Source organism: Ahaetulla prasina, chromosome 9 (assembly GCF_028640845.1).
Source record: "Ahaetulla prasina isolate Xishuangbanna chromosome 9, ASM2864084v1, whole genome shotgun sequence".
NCBI classification, from domain to species: domain Eukaryota; kingdom Metazoa; phylum Chordata; class Lepidosauria; order Squamata; family Colubridae; genus Ahaetulla; species Ahaetulla prasina.
This window is the reverse complement of record NC_080547.1, coordinates 33690424-33710050: the sequence shown is the minus strand read 5'-3', so window position 1 is coordinate 33710050 and position 19627 is coordinate 33690424. Positions and strand designations below refer to the sequence as shown.

Genomic DNA, 19627 nt, shown 5'->3' with positions numbered 1-19627 from the left:
GTTCATCAGTCCTTGCAGCCACAGAATTAACTGCAGCATCCCTATGGCTTGTTCAGAAGTCCCAATAACTGTTTGTCGATGCTTACCCATGCAAAACTGAATTGTGGTTTATTCAATTAATCCAATTTTCTCAGCTCCCCCAGCATGCTAAATTATAAACTAGACACACCACACACGAGTTGGAGGTTTAACATGAGCCATAAGTCGCCGCCTCTAAGCTCAATAGAAGCTTAGTAACATGGCAACCTGGGTTTAAGGAAATTCCTTTTTAACGCTAGTTAACTCGTGCAAATTGATATAGTTTGCTGAAAAGTTGGCTCTATTGGGCTCTGTGGGCCCTGCTCCCAAACAAACCTACATAACATCGTCCCGATTTAAGACACACAGGGGCGAGAATTCCTGAACAGGAGACAGATTTTTCCCAACTAGTGTTACATTTTACTGTCAATAGCCTTTCCCCAAGGGCTGCATATGCCAGCCTTCATGGAATACTATGCAAGGAGAGATATTTTTTGCTTTGGGTCCTGCTAAAATAACCCAGAAGGCAAGGGACAACCTGTTGGGCTAGTACTTTTTCCTTCTGAAACTTTTCACAACTGGACACAATCTTTCAGAGCAAAGCAGTGTCTGTTTAAAGAAAAATGTCCAAGGCAAAGGATGGAGGGGACTGAAAATAGGGCAGTTGAATTTCATTCTTTCGGGGACTCCCGATCAATGGTAAATGTCAGTTTAAAAACTAATAGCTACCTGAACTGTAAAGCCCATAGAGGCAAAAGCCACAAGTCTCCAAATGTAAATTCTGATCAGTTGCATCGCCCCTTCCCTTTCCCCGCCACAAAGAGAAGCTAAGTCGAGACTACAGTCCTAAATTCCCCCCTTTTCTTTCGGACAAGGACTGTTCCCTGCTTTGTAAGGATGTAGGGAGGGACAACCTGGGCTTCTGCGTGAAATTAACAAAGCCCGCCTTGAACTGCGGGTTAAATTGACTAGCGCTTCAGGTGTGCTCTCAACCTGTAGCTCAACAAGGGTGGTGGGGAAGTTCTTTTAGTCGGAAATCAAACTCAGCTGCTCTCCCATCAATTCGGATTCGGGTAGGTCCTGATTCGCGCGGAATCCGATCCTAGCTGGGGAATGAGGCAGGGGTAGCTTTTAAACTCGAGACTGAAATTAACCGAACCGGGCCGAATCATTAGTTGGCCAAGGAAACCCAGGAAGAGGGGAAAATGTGAATTATTAATTCGGGAGCGCAGCTTCCTAGGATTAATTTAAAAAGAAAGAAGCTGCCTGGGTGCCGTTGTAATTTTTATTTTATTTTTTGTTCGCTACGGATCGTATTACATTCATTGCGGCAAGAAAGGCAGAGTAGAGTTGGACTGAGGCAAGCAAAAGGACAGAAGGCCGGAAAAAGTAAGACCCTTACTTTGTCGTTTTCCACGAAGTCCACGAACGCCGTCCGCTCGATTTCCACGGGCTGACCCTGGCGGTCGTAGAGAGCCAAGACGAAGTGGAAAAAGTTGGATTTCCTCAAATTGGAGGGAGGCTGTTTTTCGAAGTGGGCTCGAGACAAAGCCACGCCGCTGGGGGGGAGGAAGGAGAGGGCAGCCGGGGTTAAAAGGCAGAACGAGAGAAAGAAACCAGCGCGGCCCGTAGCCTGCTCGTTCCCTCGCCTTAGGTCGCGGTACCGCCCAAAGCCACGCGCGGACAAGGACAGCTGCCTCGGCTACGCAAAACAGGTTCATTCTGGAGGTTCAAGCACGCTTACCTGCGCTAAATACCCCGAGGCAGGAAATTTCCCACGCACCCGCCTTTGGATTAAGCCTGTTTGGGATTAGCTGGTGCGGGAATTTAGCTGCGGCCGGAGAAACTACCTTTCCTGGATTAGGGAATCGTGTGAACCCAGCCAAGGCGCTCGGAATAAGTCATACCTTGGCTTGGCGCGAGCACAACCCGTGGACGTCTTTTTCAATACGGATTGGGACTGCAGTCGCCTTAAATTTTGACCGGCCAGTCGCCTCACCGGGTAAACCGTGACTGAGTTCATACAGCACGCAAAACCGGGTCCTAATCCTATCGGGTTTTCCCCGTTCTCTAAAAAGGCGAGTCGTTTTGTGTTTGGGGGCCTTGGGTGGGGGAAAAAAGTTTCCGGAGGGGAGACTCCGTTTTGTTAGACTCCGTTCACACAACATGCCAAGCCTTAAGCACGCGTTTTATCCAACAAATCTCAGATGGCTAGGTTGTCGGATAAGCTGAATCACAAACCACGTTTTAGAAACCGAAGTAACAATCCTACACTCCGCCGCCCCAAAACAATCCCTCGAACCGTTTTAGGATTTAGCCCGCCGTGTGTACAGGGGCCGCCGACAGAGAGAGCAGTGCAGATTCTGCGCCTCTTCCTCTTCAAGGCACCGTCCTGCTTAAACGCCTTTCTCACCCCGTTTTCTGCAAACCGAAACTTCGTCTGCACCGTGGATTTTCGACGGTGGCTAACTTTCTAAGTTGCCCCGGGGCTAAATAAACCACGGCCTCCTTCTTTGACCCAGGTTTTGAGGCTGAAACAGAAAACTATAAACTACCCACGCAATTAGATTAAATCAACGTTCAGACGGGTAATTTACGGGTTCAATTTATCCAGTGAATATTAAGGTTGTTAACCAACTTTTCCCCTGCCGTCCTCTCATCTCCATCACCTACTTCATCCGGTGGGGGGGTGGGGGAGGAAGGTACTCAACTCTAGAGTCGCTTATAAGAGAGAAAGCGAAAAGATGAAGAAAAGACGCAGGGCAGGAGAAGTGGTGGAACAAGAGGTTCACCTGCTGATTTTCCCGTTTTCTCAAAAATAATTTCACTGGGTGGGGTTTTTTTCCCCCTCCCGCAGTTATGAAACTCAAATTGCGAACTTTTCAGTTCTATACACCGGCACCCGAGCCCTTAGGCAGAACCAACGGGGCTTACTTGCGAGTAGACCAGGATAACCGTTTTACTGACCCCAGGCACCAAACGGAAGGAATCGCTTCCTTCTCCAATCACGCAGCCACCGATTATTAAACAACAATCGGGGTGAAAGCAGCTTGAAGAGACAAGTTGTTTTGTCCCTTCAAGTATTTCACGACGCTTCATATCCCCTCCTGCACCACCATTTTAAAAAAAAATCTGTTTTTAGATCCTCTCCGTTCTTCAACCGTAATCCAACCGGCAAGTTATTGCTAAAATAGCAAAACTGGAATTCGGAGAAGATGCTCTCACTTTCCTTTCTAGGACATCAAAGACTGTCCTGCAAACTCAGGTGAGCTTTTATTATTTTCATAGAAAACCATAATATTTTGCGCTGCTGGTCTTACACGGAAACAAGCCCCCTGGATATCAATCAGTTGAAGCCGCTTTCGGACGAAGCTAAGGTTAACCCTCGCACTGCCTGCATTCACACAACCTACTGAACCACAAAGAAGCGGGACGCGTTTTAGCTGAGGTGTATTGTAGGAAACCCACCGAAGTAGTTAGTTTAGGATTCCGCCCAAGCGGGAAAACTATTAGTTTTTATAAACGGTACTTGAGCGGACCGCGGGTAAGAGAGTCGGGGACTGGGGGGAACAACGCCAAGGTAGCATTTCTCAGACTCATCCCGCTCTTTACGCTGATGGTGCGAGTTTAAACTAGAGAGTTTAAAAGAACCGGACAAAGAGATTGCGCCGTTCTAGGGGTCTAATTCGGATCAATGACGGATGATCAATAGCGGTAGGGGGGCCTCTCTTCTCCATATGGTCACCAACGGCTAGCTCGCATTGATTGGGGGAGGAGAGAAAGTAGGGGCTCTACTGGATCGGAAAGTTTATGGATTGTTCACCTAAACACAAGACATAATCGATCATTTTTAAAAAAAAAAAAACTTCCTGGAGCCGCGAGCTCGCTCTTTACCTGTTCCCCCCCACACACACACAAGAAACTCTTGCAAAGCTCTGGGATTCAAAGAGGGGTTATTCCAAATATTTGGACTGGGCAACGAGACGATCCACGCACTTGCTCTGGGGAAGTTCCACGCCGGATCCGAAGGAGGTCGCTTGGAAATCAGCGCACCTTCTCCACAAGGGAGTCGTGAAACCGTTGGACCCCGCATCAAGTTGGCCCGGAAATCACCCTGGAGCGAGTTTATTCCAAGTCCAGCTTCTTTTGGGACTTGGACTACAGTCGCTGGCGCTTCAACCGACTGCGCTGCTTTGCCTTTTACTCGAGAGTGAAGCTCCCGAGGTTTTGGGAAAGCTGGTGCCAACGTTGCTTTCGTACAAGATCGAAGCCTTGCCTTGCCCTTTTCCAGTTCTTCTCTTTCTTTGCGCCGATCCTACGAACCTACTCTAAATACCCCGAAGGAAAATTTACTAGCTTCAGCCAAGAGATTTTGGGGTGAGGTTTGAAAAGGCCACTTGCTGTAGAAGTAAATCCCGCCACATTTAAAGGAGTTAAAATCGTTTTGTGTATATTTGTCAAGCTAAGGGGTTTTTAGGATTCATATAGGATGCAACAATCAAAGCAGAAGTTTTGTGTTCAATAAAGTAACCAGGTTTGAATTGACATGGATAGATCCATCTCACCGCTTAGGAATAAAACTTGGCTCGATTAAATGGGACTGTTTCTCAATATCTGCATCTTGATTTAAACTTACAAACGGCTCAGAAGTGTAGCCTTACCCAAAACGCACTTTTACTCGTATCGAAACTTAGAAGGGGAAAAACATTTTTCTGCTAGATTTTTCCTGTGAATTTCACCTCCCAAAACTTGGATCCAGCTAAAGTGGTTTTACGATCGGAAGAGCAACTCTTTCCACACCCCAAGGATCAGAAGATCAACTTTCCAAGCTAATATGTTTAGGGCCAGGGATTAATTTGGGAAACGGTTTAAAATTGTCCTTGGACAGTTTTTGCATCCCTTTTAAATGAAGAACATTTTGTAAGGGAAGGGGAGGGGACTGTAAAATTCCCTTGAAGGGGGTCATCTAAAATCGCCTTCCTTTCCTAAAATCGCAGCTAACAGAGGGAATTGAGACAAATTTGATTTCTGGAGTAGAAACAAACAAACAAAGTGTACAAGCCAGCTTTGGACAGGCGGGGAGCCAAAGCAGTACAAAACCCTGCTTTTTAAGAATGGTGTTAATGCGTGAATCACCCAGAGAGATTCCACGAGAGTTTGGGGATCTTTTATTTTCCTCCGGAGATTTGAGAGCTGCTGGCTGTATGGTTACATGGCCCCAAGGAAGACCTGCCCGGACGTTTGAAGCTCCTCATGCACAAGAGAGACCCCTGCACCCCGGGCGAAAGTCGACCCTGCCTTTTCTTCTCCGAAGGGAGAACTTTTCCCCTCCAGAGAGCGAGGAAAGGACTTGTGTCTACTCCCTTGAAGAATAGACCCAGATCAAACCGGGGCATCCAAGCGAAACTTTTTTTTTTTTTGTTTCAGCTCATCTTTGCGCTTCGCGGAGGGGGGGGAATTTACCGGCCCTTTCTCGGCGTGCGATTCCCGCTGCATCTGATGCAAAAACAGCTTTTTTTGTTTTCTTTTCTCCCCTGCTTTTCAACCTCCCTGGCGCTCCGGTGACCCCCGAGGAGGCCAAAGGTAGATTTGCAGAGCTCTCGGGGGCGGGGAGGAAAGTTTCCCAGTCCCTGTCGCCGTCCTGCCGCGGAGTCCAAAGGGTTTTTACTCCAGGATAGGACTTTATTTTCACGGCGGGAGTCAAAGTGTGCTAGAGGGCGCAGGAGCAAGCAGCAGAGCTCGGTTTTCCGTCGGCGGCTTGTGGTTTTGGTTCCTTATGGCGCGTTTGGTTCCCAGCGGCGGCAATTCGAGTGGTTCGGAGCGAGAGAGCTCTCAGTTTCGGGAGCGATGGAGTTTGGGGGGGCAATGTATCCGTTGCTAGTCCCTCCTCACCAAGTCCAGATGGCTGCAAACTTTGAGGCTTCATTCAAACTTCTCCCGCAGATCCCTCTTTGATTCTCTTCCTGTCACTCTTTATAAGAAAGGAATCTCGCCTCGCAAAGGGCGCCTACTTTTAATCCGTGGGGAAGGATCGCAGGGGCGCTCTTTGCCTCAGCGGGAGAAGCCGGAGGTTGGCTGCACAAGGGCGATTCCCGGAGTCCGGGAAGCCGCTGCCTGAACTCCGCAGGCGTCGCTTCCCGTCTTAAGGCTTAAGAAGCCAGCCTGGATGGAAAGCTGGCCTGGGCGACTCAAGCGGTGCAGAAGCGGGCGTTTCCTGGCCTGCCTGCTTTCAGACGCCAGCTCCGTCTCAGTCGCCCAGTTCACACAACACAGGAAACTCTCAAAAGTGTGCTTTTGTTTGCTTTCGGCTCGCGGGGTTCCGCCAGTTTGGAAAGCCGCGCGATCTGAGAATCCAGGCAATGTTGGTGGATTTTAGGAAGCAGGGTGGGTTAAGCAGCGTCTTGGCTGCGCTGGGTGAATTCAGCCTATGAAGCGCCCGCATCCGCTTTGCTTCCCTTTAGTCACTCACCCGGGCTAAGTTACTCAGCTTCCAGGCACTTAGCATCCTGAAACGGGTCTGGTCTTCTAAGTCATGAAGTGCAGAGATGACCCCGATCTTGCATGACTCTGAAATCAAGCTCCATTAATTGGGTTTCCCTTGCTCGAAAGGGCCCTGTTGAGTTCACTTGTTTAGCATGGTCTTTTCAACGGAGTTTGACTTAAATTCCAGACCCAACTCACATTGCCATTAGCCATGGTTTGGGTAACACAGTATCACTGTGTATCACTGAATAAACCACCATTGGCTGGTGTTCGCCAAGGATTCTACCACCCACCACCCTTGTCACGCCTCAAGTGTTGAGCTCACTCAACCCGCTAACCAAATCAATCACAGACAGGTTGAACGGGTCGTGTGAATCAGGCCTAAATGTCATTTGCGGTTCAGCACTAAGTCCATCAAAGCGTCCTTTCTCTCCTGCAAGAGGCAACTGTCTAACTTTGGATCGGGTTAGAATTAGTGCGCGCTCATCAGACGGTGAGGATGTCTCGCAACCTCTATCCCTCAAGTTTTAGATCCTGAAATATAAAGAGGGTAAATTGGGTCTCGGTTCCTTGCATGCTTTTCCAGATGTTTTCCAGATGTTCACTGCCAAGATTTTAAAGGCTGATGTGAAAACACCAATACGATAAGTTCGTAACTTCTGGTGGAGCAAGCTCTAAGGAAGATCAGCCGAGCAGCCATAGAGGCTATACCGCTATCCTATCCTGGAGGCGTTTGCAATGCAAGAAAATGAGGATCGCTGACGGGATGGCACGGCTTTCTTAAGGGAAGGAGTTGAGCGGCATCTACTCTAGGACCGTTTCCTCCCAAGTAAATCTGACGCCAGGCATCAGCTCCTAGAGAGCCGAAGAGACGAGGCCGTCTGGGTTCTCAGACCCGCTGGAGAGTTCAGGATGCTGAATTCTCTGAAAAACGGGCCTCTTCATTTCCTCTGGGCGCAGTGCCTTTCACTGCCTACTGAAAAGCAAACCCCAATCAGCCAAGAAGACTTCCTTCCAAGTTGACTAGGCCAACATAACCCACTATTCCAAGCAACTGGGTTTGCTCTTCAAAGCAACTGGGTTTGCGCCAGGTCCTTCTTTCCTAAGGGTGCGGAGATCTTCCCAGCCCCACTGAATCTGTGCAGGAAACAAATAAACCAAGGAAGTGATCGGCCTGGGATCGACCATCTAAAGGGGCCTGAGGAGAAAAAAAGGGCGACGGCAACCCACCCACCCACCCAACAAGCCCAAGCAGGAATGTGGGGGAATCAGCTGCAAACTCAAGGCTCGATCTACTTTACCTTTGAGCGGCGACGTTAGCATCCACCACGCCAACGTTCCTGACCCAGGAGCGGACCGGATCCATCTCCGATCCCAGCACCTTGTCTTTCAGGATCGGCCCTCTTCCTAACGTATCTTGGATCCCAAACATTGAAAAAAAAAAATAATAATCGAAAAGTTTATTCCAAAACCCAAACTATCGGCTCTTTTCCGACGGGAGCAAAACTTCCAAACCGGCAAGCAACCCCACGCACCGGGCAGCTTCAGCGAACCGCCTCCGCCGTTCAGGACGAGTTGGAGGGATTTGGGTTTCCTTCCCTCCCTTGCCCCGGTCCTTTCAAAGAGCAAAACAAAAGCAAGCCTTTAAACAAGATAACGGAGCGGCGGCGGCGGAGGGAAGAAGGGGGTGCAGAGCGTTGCTTTTGCGCCCGCCTTTCGCTGTTTGCAAGCCTGAAGTGGCGGCGGCGGCGGATCTCTCAGCCTCTTCCGAGGCGGCGAATCATCTTCTTTGCAGCCGCTGCCGGAGGGAGAGAGCGGAGCCAAGAGTCCGCATTGCCAGCCCGAGCCTCCTTTCCCCGACAGCGCCGGTCACCTGCTGGCCGGGAGACACGAGGGGTCGGCTGCACTGCTGCCCGAATCCACGCGGAGAAGGCGAGAGAGCGAGAGATGGAGCCGGGCAGGAGCGCAAAAGTGGGAGGAGGAGAGGTGGGGGGGGGAGAACGCGAAGGGAAGGGGTGGGTGGAGACCAGCAGGGTCAATGGCAAAAGGCAGAGGCTGCCAAAGAGACGCGGATCGCACCCTGCAAACTGTGGCAAAAAAGCGCCGCTGGCTTTTTTTTTCTTTCTCCCCTTTTCCCCCCCCCCCCTCGCACCGAGTTCACCATGAATGGGTTACGGGCGAGGGGAGCGAAGAACGTCCTAGGGAAAGGGGCGGGGCGGGTTGAGCCAAGCAAGGCGCGCCGATTTGCATAGGCTCGCCCCATTGGAGGAGAAAAAGAGACCGCGGCCGACGCGCGCGCGCGCGCGCGCCGCGGTCCGGGTTTTACAATGAGGTGGGGGGTTGGAGAAATGCGGCGAGGGGGGCGGGGCTTGCCCAGCAGCCTGGACGCGCGGTTTTTTGGGATCGCGGGGTTTGAATTGAAGTCACTTTTACCAAACGGCTTGTTTAAAGGGACCCGGGTCGAAGGGAGGGGAAGGGGTTTGGGGGGGGGAGGTGTTGGGGGAGGAAAGAAAGGCAGCTTCGTTTCCAGCTGCGCCTCCGCAGCGATGGAGAACATCCCGAACCTTCCAGCTTGCAAGAGGGGTCGTTTATTCAGGGTCTCAACCTTGGCAACTTTAAGCCTGGAGGACTTCAACTCCCAGATTCTGGGAGTTGAAGTCCCCCCAGGCTTAAAGTTGCCAAGGTTGGGGACCCCTGGTTTATTTTATTTTCTAGGACCCTTCCCTATTTTCAGCTGCTCCTCGCAATTTCGTCTCCAAAATGTGCCATCCGCACAGTTTCAGCCCCCGCTGAAACTTGGAAAACCTTTCCTTGATCTCGCTTCCATCGCTCTGACTCTTCCTCTCTCCTCCCGCTTCCCCTTTCCAGTTACACTCCGCCGCTTGGCTGGGCTCGGGGAGAAAAGACAAAACGGGAGGTGTGTTTGTTTGTTTGTTTGTTTGTTTGTTTAAAAAAATAAAATAAAATAAAATAATCAAACCAGGGGCAAATTCACAGCTGGGTTTGCACGCGAGCGGTCCTCGGTCCAGGCGAGATGGCTCCTTCCCATCCTTATACGCGCTTCCTGGTGGTAGGGAAAGGGGTCCTTCTTCTCGCTGCAGGGTCGCTATCTGAATTTGCTTGCTTGCTGTGGTTGATTGCTTTCCAGGAATAGGTGTTTGGCCGGGGGAGCTTCAGAGGAAGAGGCGAGGCGTGTTTAAAACTGTAACCTTTCACACGGGCCATTCCTGCAGAGAACGGTGCACAGCCGCGCGTGCAACCCACCCTCTTTATAAACTTTTATTTAAAAAAAAAAAAGCCGGGAGAGATACATAAGCGCCAGCGTTTCTTGCCAACCTTGCTGCCGTCTCCGTCCGTCGGTCCGTCTTGCTGGAAAGAATAGCACGTCTGTATATCAATGCAAAGCGGCTTGGTGTCAGTTCTCTCCTCTCCCCTCCCACCCCCACCCCCGTTCCTTTTGTACGGCGATCTGGGAGGACAGACCTGTCTCTGAAATCTATCTAGCACCGACGCGAAAACAGATTTCAAGACAATGCATGCAAATCTGGGCTCAGAAACCATCTGCCAGAGTCGGAAATCAGATGCTCCCCAGTTAAAGTGACAGAGGCCGGGTTCCCTTGTTAACTCCCCCACCCCTTCTAAGGTACCGCGAAATTCCCTGCCTAATGCAACTCCTCGGTTTATCTATTTCGAAATCGCCGGGGGGGAAAACAAAACAAAACGTGGAAAAGTTTGCTCGCATCCGCGATGAGTTGCTTTTTAAAAAAGCCTAATCAAGAATCAGATTAAAACTCTTTTATGAATAAATTTAGGGGGAGAGGGGTTGGCGGAGGTGGGGGGGATCTGGCTTTTGGTCAAATGTAGGGGGGGGAGGGCAGGAAAAAAAAGGAGAGGTCTAAATTATTGTCTCCGCGTCGGTGACAGATTTGACAGGAGAGGACCAAATAAATCCGAAGCCCTTGCATAGGGAAATGCTGAGTAATAACCTCTCCTTCCTTCAAACCTGACACTCGCCATATATATATACATATACACACACACACACACACATTGTAGTCAACATAGAGGAAATGAACACTAATAGATATATATACACACACACACACACACACACACACTTTGTAGTCAACATAGAGGAAATGAACACTAATAGATTCAGTACCGTGACAGAAATATAAACTTCTGTTTATTTGCACAAATCCACACTCAGAGGCACAAACCCAAATAGATCTTTCAGGGAGATGAACAAGATTGAAGATAACAGCACATTTTAAAACCCTTCTTCCAGTATTCATTGATGTGCTTTTCAGAAATGTGAGCGCCCGCACACCCCTTTCCCAGAGACTTCTGCAGTAGGCTCCCTTCGTCTTCTCCAAGGTCAGGATAAATGGTGGGCCCCAAAATGTTAATGGTTTGAGGAGATTTTGTTCCATGAATCTTTCTTTTAAATCTGACCCGAAAATTCTCCAGCGCCGAGAATAGCTGCTTTGGGGAACTCCCAGCGATTGCTCCCATAGAAATGAGCGGGGCCTTCAAGCAAACTTGCTAAGGGACTATTTGGGGTGGGAAATTGCGCCCCCCAGAGATCGGGGAAGTCGGTGGCTGAGGGTCGAAAGCTTCGCTGGGGATGTACAACGATGGTTGTGCCTGTTATTAATAAATGAAGATAAGCTATGTGGCCGCAATGAAGGTTGGTTGACTCTACCGTAAATATTTTCTGGAGCGGCCATTGGATGTTGTTGGCAACCAACAAAATATTATCTCGCGCCCTTACATACCGCCCAACTCCAAGGTTTGGAATTTCTGGTGGTCCCATGCCAAACCCGGCTTCTTGTCAAGCAATGCTGGCTTGATGGCGGACCCTGCCTTGTACACCACTAATGAAGAAAAGGCAGGAGTCGATTCTTCCAAATCAGCAGGACTAAGCGCCCGGGGTCCAACATGGAAAGATGGAGTGGGGGACGATACAGGATCTCAAACATTATCATCCTGGTACTTGCAGGTATTAGGACAGACATGTTGGCATTGTAGATGGAGGCCCCAGAAGATCAGAGCCACATCCTAGAAGGGAATGTCCTGAGACTTCGGAGCAGAATTGACTAACCAGGAAGGCATTTCGTCCTTATTTTGAAGGTCTTGGCTTGCTATTGAAAGAGGAAAAGGCTCTGTGGCGCATGTTCAACGCTGGAAAAAAAATGCAAACTAAATAAAAAGCATCTCGCACACAAATACAGCACAGAGATACCCACCCCCCAACTCAGCCATCCCAAATCCCACAAACAGGAAAAAGCGTGGGTCTTTTAGTGGGGGGATTTTTGGAGTGAGCCCCGAAAGTCAGACTCAGTCGGATTTCTGATTAAGTGGGTTAGTAAAAAGGAGAGGGAGATACCCGGAAGAAGAAACAAACCTTCAACTGGAAGGAAGGAAGGAAGGAAGGAAGGAAGGAAGGAAGGAAGGAAGGAAGGAAGGAAGGAAGGAAGGAAGGAAGGAAGGAAGGAAGGAAGGAAGGAAGGAAGGAAGGAAGGAAGGAAAGAAAGAAAGAAAGAAGGAAGTTTAGTTTCCTCCAGGTTATACAAGCGGTGCTTTTCTGAATAAAGAAAGAAAAAAAAAGGGAGGGGAGGAGAAAAATATCCCCTCCTGAGTAGGAAGCCTTGTGGGAAGCTGGAAACTAGGGGCTGGGGGAAAGGGAGGTCAGAGGGCAGGGGCATCCCCCACCCCTTTCTGTAGCAGCTGCTACCTAAATACGACTCTTCGGGGAATCCCTTCTTGCCCTACGGCCCTTTCCATTTACATGATATTGGGTGGGTGGGGAGGGAGGGAGGCTGCCTTCTTCCCCTGCCCAGCCCAAGGCCAAAGTTAAACCTCCTTGTATTACCCAGTATCGGCGGAACCTCTTCGGCCGCTGTCCCGCAACCTCAAAGGCGGGCAGATCGGAGTAAAGGAAGACGGACGACCGTCTTCCTCTTTGACTCACCCAGGTTTTCTGGCTTTAGTTGACCTGCCCCTTATTTGCAGGCGTCGGAAAATCTTTCCTCGGGGAAGGCTTCGGGCGTGGAGTCGAGGGCTGGCTTCCCACGACGGCAAATACCTCCCGATCCCCCTCACAGTCTTTCTGCCTGGGGGGAACATCTAACGCGGTCTTTGAGTCACCCGAAAAGACCACCTTGTCCTGTGGTTCGGGTAACTTCTCTTCCTCCTCCCTAAATCTCTATGTTTATGACATCCTTCCCAGATCGCTGGAGAGAGCGAGAGAAAAGGAAAGAGAAAGAAAGAGAGAAAGAGAGAGAAAGAAAGAAAGAAAGAAAGAAAGAAAGAAAGAAAGAAAGAAAGAAAGAAAGCTAAAACAGGCTGCTGTAAAAAAACCCAGGAGATCAACTTTCTGCCGGAGCGACGGCAATTCCGACGGCCGTTGAGTTTGCAACCCGGCTCTTAAAAGGCGATCAGGCGGCCAGGGAAGACTTGCTGTCCCCCACATCGAGTAGAGGAAGGAAACCGAGTTCTTTCTCTCTCTCTCTCTCCTCTCTCTCTCTCTTTTCTTTTTTTCCTGGCGAGACCAGCAGCTGTTTAGATTTTTCTGGAAGAAACTCGCCCAGCCCGTTTGCTACAGGTTGCCTCTGCACGACAGCTGGGCTCGCTTACAGGCTTAGCCACGGTGATCTGAACCACGGTTTGGGGCAATTAAGCCAATTTTCTGGATCCCGGGATCCGTCGAATCCTTAACGACCGGTACGCGACGGTTGTAAGGGGATTGGATATTTAGGAGTCCATGCTATACAAAAAAAAAATACGACACACTCGGTTATAACTCGAGCGCGTCCCGGGAATTAATTAATTCGACGGAGCTGCAGACGCGCGATTCCCAACACGGATTAGGGGCTACCTTTCCCTCCAAAAGCACGTAGAGGAGTCGACCAAATCTTTTAAAGGACTAACTCAGCCTGTGGTGGAAGTTCCCCATTCAGACATACTTCCTTCTAGGTTTGTCACTTGGCTTTCTCCGAGCAAAAATTACGCCTTTCATTTTTTAAATAAATAAAAATAAAAATAAATGTCCAAATGAAATCAGTTTCGGGATCCAGCTTTGGTTTGAAAGCATGCGGGGTGGGGAGGAGAAAAGCGAAGTCTCCCATACCAGGGGTCTCCAACCTTGGCAACTTTAAGCCTGGTGGACTTCAACTCCCAGAATCCCCCAGCCAGCAAAGCAAAGAATTCTAGGAGTTGAAGTCCACCAGGCTTAAAGTTGCCAAGGTTGGAGACCCCTGTCCCATACTACTTGTAATATTGTACTGCTTTGTAGCGTTATACTACTTGTTGTATTGTACTACTTGTAGTATGTCTTCATCTGCTCAACATACTGGTTGCCTTGCTACTTAACCCTCACTAGGAAGCCTCCAACCAAGAGAGAAATCTGCATTTTATTTTTAATTCCAGCCGGTTTTTTTCTCCCTCCACCAGGCACCCTACTTGGCTTCGTGGACCTTCTCAAAGAAGGACCCGAGAGAAGGTCGAGTGGGTTTCTTCTCCACCATTCGCGAAGCTCAGAAGTCTGTGTCGCTGACCTCGCTTACTTTCCCGGCTGAACTCCGATAGTCCCAGGAAAAGCGGCAGAAAAACCGACCTCTGTCTTGCGCTTCCTTTCCGCCTCCCATCTACCTAAAGCAGTTCAGCCCGGGAGCGACTAGCGCTTCAGCTGATCCAAACGCCGGAGGGGGTCGTAAAAACGCCCCACGGCCGCAAGGACGTCAGCTGTGGACCAAATCCCCTGTTGAACTCAATGGGATTTATGGCCAGGAGGAATAACTCGACGTAATCAGCCTCACTTTGAGGTTCCTTCCAGTTTAGCACTACGGAAGGCTAATAATCAAGGATAATTAGACTTGTCATTAGGGATCATCCTTTCCACACCCAGGAACTGATATTTAGAGGTAGACTGCCATTGAATGGGGAGGTTCTATACCGATGGGCATATTGTGGAGTTTCCAAATTGGCAGAAACTTGCCTGGGTAATCGTTTTATTTTATCCCCACTAGAGCAAACTTGTTGCTGTTTTCACTAGGGATGAGAAGTAGAACCTCTTGGAAAGTTAAGGAGGAGGTGCTGAGCTGAGAAGGAGAAGGGGTGTGTGTGTGTGTGTGTGGGTTGCTTGGAGAGAGAAGTGAAATTTCATCCAGAAGAATTTTTTGCGGAATGTTTTCTTCACTACTTGTAGACAGATGCCTATTTGACATCAAGCTGAGTTTATTCCTCGTCTTAAGCCATCATTAATTTTAACCGTGAATAAACAATAATTAGGTTTGCATAACATGCTAAGCAGCATGGTTTGATTATCATCACCTTGACTGGGTTCCCATATTGTGCCTAGCCATGGCATAAGTTTGTTTGGTTTGGCTTAATGGTGTTTATTGGATTTATTACTTATTACGTATCTATGCAAATTCCCAACTTCCGCAGAGAAGTGGTTTACAACCCACGCACAATTTCTCAAAGTAAGAAGCGTTCAGTTTGCAAATAACTGTCCATGGTTAGCTCCCACACCTTTAGCACTTCCTAAGACCATGGTGTATTGGCATAACATCCAGATCTTCTCAGCTCCTAAAGGCGTGGACACTCAGGATTGTGTTGTGTAGCCCCTGCTTATTACAAACTGTAATTTAGAACTAACCACACTGGGCAAATCCATTTATTTGTACACTGATTGTGTTTCAGCATGGTGTGAAAGAGAATCTGAAATTTGTATGTATATACAGTAGTGGCAAAAATAGAAGAATAGAATAGAATAGAATTTTTTATTGGCCAAGTGTGATTGGACACACAAGGAATTTGTCTTGGTGCATATGCTCTCAGTGTACATAAAAGAAAAGATACGTTCATCAAGGTACAACATTGTGTACAAAAATTGTGGAAACCTTTTGGGAAAAGTGAAACTAGCTAATAGCATCACTATTAATAGTGATGTAGTAATTAGTAGTAGTAATTTTGTGGAGTAGTACCATAAAATTCATGGAAAGGGAAAGATAATTTAATCAAAAATGTAATGGAATAACTTTTATGAAGGATTTGCTATTAGAATAGCAGTTAAAGTAGAAAGGAGAAAAGTGAAACACCTAGAAAAAAATGAGATATACAAAAATTATCACCATATCAGTTAATATTTAGTCGGGTAACCTTTAGCATGAATTATGGCCTTACAACGTCTTCCTATGGAGTGAACCAAGTCTTTTAGTTCTGCAGCTGTTATAATGTGAAATCAAGATTGAATGATTGCTTCTACTAACTGGGTTTTATTGCTGGGTCGCTTCTGACTAACAAGTTTCTTTAGTCGGCTCCATAGATTTTCAATTGGTCTGGGCTGTTCCCAGGCCATTCCAGCAGTGGAATATGATTATCTTGAAACTCCCAAAAAAAAGTGGTGTTATTAGCCATCAAACCTCAAAAATACACTTTTCCCAAAAGGTTTCTACAATTTTGGCCTACACACACTATTGTGTCTGTGTGTGCATAGTTCTGAATTTGTCTGGTTTCTCTTCAGATCATGTAAAACTTTCACTTTTTACTAAATTTTCAATGTTTATTCTTCCAAATAAAAATAAATTTCTAATCACTTTAATTTGGGGCAAACTAAAAAAAATACAGATAATATTTTCAGTCTGACGGTTCACCCAAAAAAAAAAACCAAAAACCTAAAGCAGCATCTCAGGGAACTAGTTAATCTATGTTACCCTCCTTGTTTTGTTTTTTTTAATTTGCTAATTTAAATGCAATGGATTTAAGAATAACTTTTTTCAGATTAAAAAGGATTAAGGTTTTGCTGGCTTTGCAGTGATTTGCTACCCAATTAATACCTAGGATCATTTCTAGAGTGGTCCAGTCTCTCTTATGCGTATAAAACAACTAACATGCTTTATTTTGTAGATTTGAACTTTCAATGGAGATTCTTAATCTAGAGGTCTATGCATCTCCTCTTTCATTCCCAGCAGGGATGGGGAGGTGGATAAAATATGTTTCCCCCCCACCCCCGTTTTAAACTATAATGACAAGTCAGCCAAGATACTTTGGCATTTTAAAATAAAATAACACACAAAGAGCTCTCTGGAATAACACCACACTAATGCATTCAGTGTAGCCATATCTAGATATAAGAACAGTTCCCCCCACCCAGCCCCCGAAGGCCATCACTCTGCTAAACAAATAATTCCCTCAAAACTGTCAAACTATTTACTAAATCTGCACTACTATTAATCTTCTCATCATTCCCATCACCCACCTCCTTCCACTTATGACTGTATGACTGTAACTTTGTTGCTTGTATCCTTACGATTTATATTGATAATGTTTCCTGATTGCTTGTTTGTAGCCTATGACTATCAATAAGTGTTGTATCTTATGATTCTTGATGAACTTTTCTTTTATGTACACTGAGAACATGTGCACCAAGACAAATTCCTTGTGTGTCCAATCACACTTGGCCAATAAAAATTCTATTCTATTCTATTCTATTCTATTCTATTCTATTCTATTCTATTCAGAAAATTTTAAAATCAGCTGCCTAAGATTTTGACCTGGAAAATCGTCTACAGCTTTGTGCCTCAAGAATCAGGAGTGGTGCATTCAGCACATTCATCCTGGGAGAAGCTCTTTGACAAAAAGGAATGGAGGCCAAGAGGCGATACTTCTTAGTTGTATATCTGAAGTAATGGAATCCTCTCCCCTTGGAAGTGACCCTTACCTCATCTATCACAAAAATCCTGGCGTTTGTTAAAGTGGAGTTGCTCTGGAGAACATTTGGTGGTTATTAGGATCAAATGAAAAGCTGTTATCTGCTCTTCTTTATCAATAGCAGGTAATGATTATTGCATCTTCCGCATCTGGGTTATTGCACCAATTTCTCCATTCCCACCCCACTCCGGGGGAAGGATACTGCAAAATCCCCATTCCCTCCCTACTCCTGGGGAAAGGATATTGTAAAATCTCCATTCCCACCCCACTCTGGGGCCAGCCAGAAGTGGCATTTGCTGGTTCTCCAGAACCTGTCAGAATCCGTTGGATTTCACCCCTGACCTCTAGCCCTAAACTTAATAAAGGAACCCTTTAAAAAAAATAGTGGCTTGCCAAGCATCATTAGCTATTTTTAAGCAGTGCACCACTGAATGTTTTCCAAGATACTTACGGAAGCAAAAGACAGGGAAACAATTTATACCAGGGGTCTCCAACCTAGGTGTTGTGACTTGTCCTCCTTCCTCTTCTCAGCTGGGCCCCTCCCGTCTCCAACGGGCCTGTTATCAGACTCCGAGTCTGATAATGAAGATGAACAGCCTGTCATGTCTCCAGCCCCCGGCCCTGGCCCCATGCTGGAGAGGATTCCAGGAGTGAACAAACAAGCCCGATAAACCTCACTCATACAGCGTGTGTTCCTTTGGCTCAGCCTTCAGAGTAGGAAGCCAGCCAGGTGCAGGAATTACTTGGCCCTACTCCCTCTGACCCCTCCCTTTCTCGGAAGCTGACAGCAGATCAGCTGAAGAAAATTCAAAGTGGGAGGACCCTCGCTTCCGGAGATCTGAGAGGCGACGCCAGCAGAAGGAGGGGTGGGGCAGGCCTGGATAAATGCTGAGTCATGGAGCCACACCCCACAGCCTATATAAAGGACCTGCTTTTGGCATTCCAATCTTGAGTCAAGCAAAGTCTCATCTAGTTTGCTGATACCGGACTCTGTCGCTGAAGTCACAACTTGGACTCCTGCCTGCCCTGATAAACCTCGAAGGAATTTGGCAAGCTGCAGAGGCTTCGTTGCCACGTTTGATACGGACTTCCTTGACCCGGTCATTGGAGGGGGAGGAGGACCCGACACTAGGCAACTTTAAGACTTGTGGACTTCAACTCCCAGCGAAGCTGGCTGAGGAATTCTGGGAGTTGAAGTCCACAAGTCTTAAAAGTCGCCAAGGCTGGAGAGCCCTGATTTATACAGATCCTGTGCGCATCATGGAAAAGAAATGGGCCGGGTGTGCTGTGAAAACAAGCGGACAGTTCCAGGTTTACTTGTGCTTAGAAAATAAGCCCCTTAAATTATCCGGGGCTTATTAAAGGAGCACTTTGATTTCAACAGAGATTGAAAAACAGAAATGACCATATAATAAGGTGGTAAAGATCCTGTTTAATGTACCAATGTACAGAGACAAGGAGCTACCAGGACAGGTCGAATGTCTGCTTTTTCAGCCGAATGCAAAGTGGGCACCATTCATTTTGCAAGTCTGCTTTCAACCTGGTGGAAGTGGGTGGACTTTAGCAGGCCTTCCCATAAATAAGTCTTTGCTAGGCAGATGTTCTCTGCAGCCAGTGTGCAGGGGTTTTCTTTGCAGACAAGCCAGTGTGGATTCCCCCAAGGCAGAAAGTTTGAAAACAACTCATCCAAATATAAGATCTCCCTGGATTAGTAAATCTGTGCTCCGAGACACCATGGGGACTTGTCACACACATACAGTATATAAAACAGCATATAGACGAGAGGTCGAACGACTAGCCTTGTGGTGCAACCAAAACAATCTGGAACTGAACACACTCAAAACCGTAGAAATGGTGGTAGACTTTAGGAAAAACCCTTCCATACTTCCACCTCTCACAATACTTGACAACACAGTATCAACAGTAGAAACCTTCAAATTTCTGGGTTCTATCATATCGCAAGATCTCAAATGGACAGCTAACATCAAAAACATCATTAAAAAAGGACAACAAAGAATGTTCTTTCTGCGCCAACTCAGTAAGCTCAAACTGCCCAAGGAGCTGCTGATCCAGTTCTACAGAGGAATTATTGAGTCTGTCATTTGCACCTCTATAACTGTCTGGTTCGGTTCTGCAACCCAACAAGAAAAACACAGACTTCAGAGGATAATTAGAACTGCAGAAAAAATAATTGCTACCAACTTGCCTTCCATTGAGGACCTGTATACTGCACGAATCAAGAAGAGGGCCGTGAAAATATTTGCAGATCCCTCGCATCCTGGACATAAACTGTTTCAACTCCTACCCTCAAAACGACGCTATAGAGCACTGCACACCAGAACAACTAGACACAAGAACAGTTTTTTCCCGAAGGCCATCACTCTGCTAAACAAATAATTCCCTCAACACT

General features: G+C 47.4%; 1 protein-coding gene across 4 annotated transcripts in view; it reads right to left on the bottom strand.

Annotated features, from left to right (window-relative positions):
• Positions 1-8586, bottom strand: part of EBF2 (EBF transcription factor 2) — a 316154-nt gene extending 307568 nt beyond the window's left edge. The window contains exons 1-2 of one of the 4 annotated variants that reach the window (XM_058194605.1): positions 7803-8586; positions 1421-1577 (exon numbers count right to left, since the gene is read on the bottom strand). In XM_058194605.1, coding sequence (XP_058050588.1) covers positions 1421-1577; positions 7803-7933 — 288 coding nt within the window. In that variant the 5' untranslated portion in view covers positions 7934-8586. Of the gene's footprint in view, positions 1-1420; positions 1578-1925; positions 2582-7802 lie in introns of those variants that run through there. The other 3 variants (XM_058194604.1, XM_058194607.1, XM_058194606.1) reach the window with 3 other exon arrangements.
• Positions 8587-19627: the final 11041 nt, after the last annotated feature.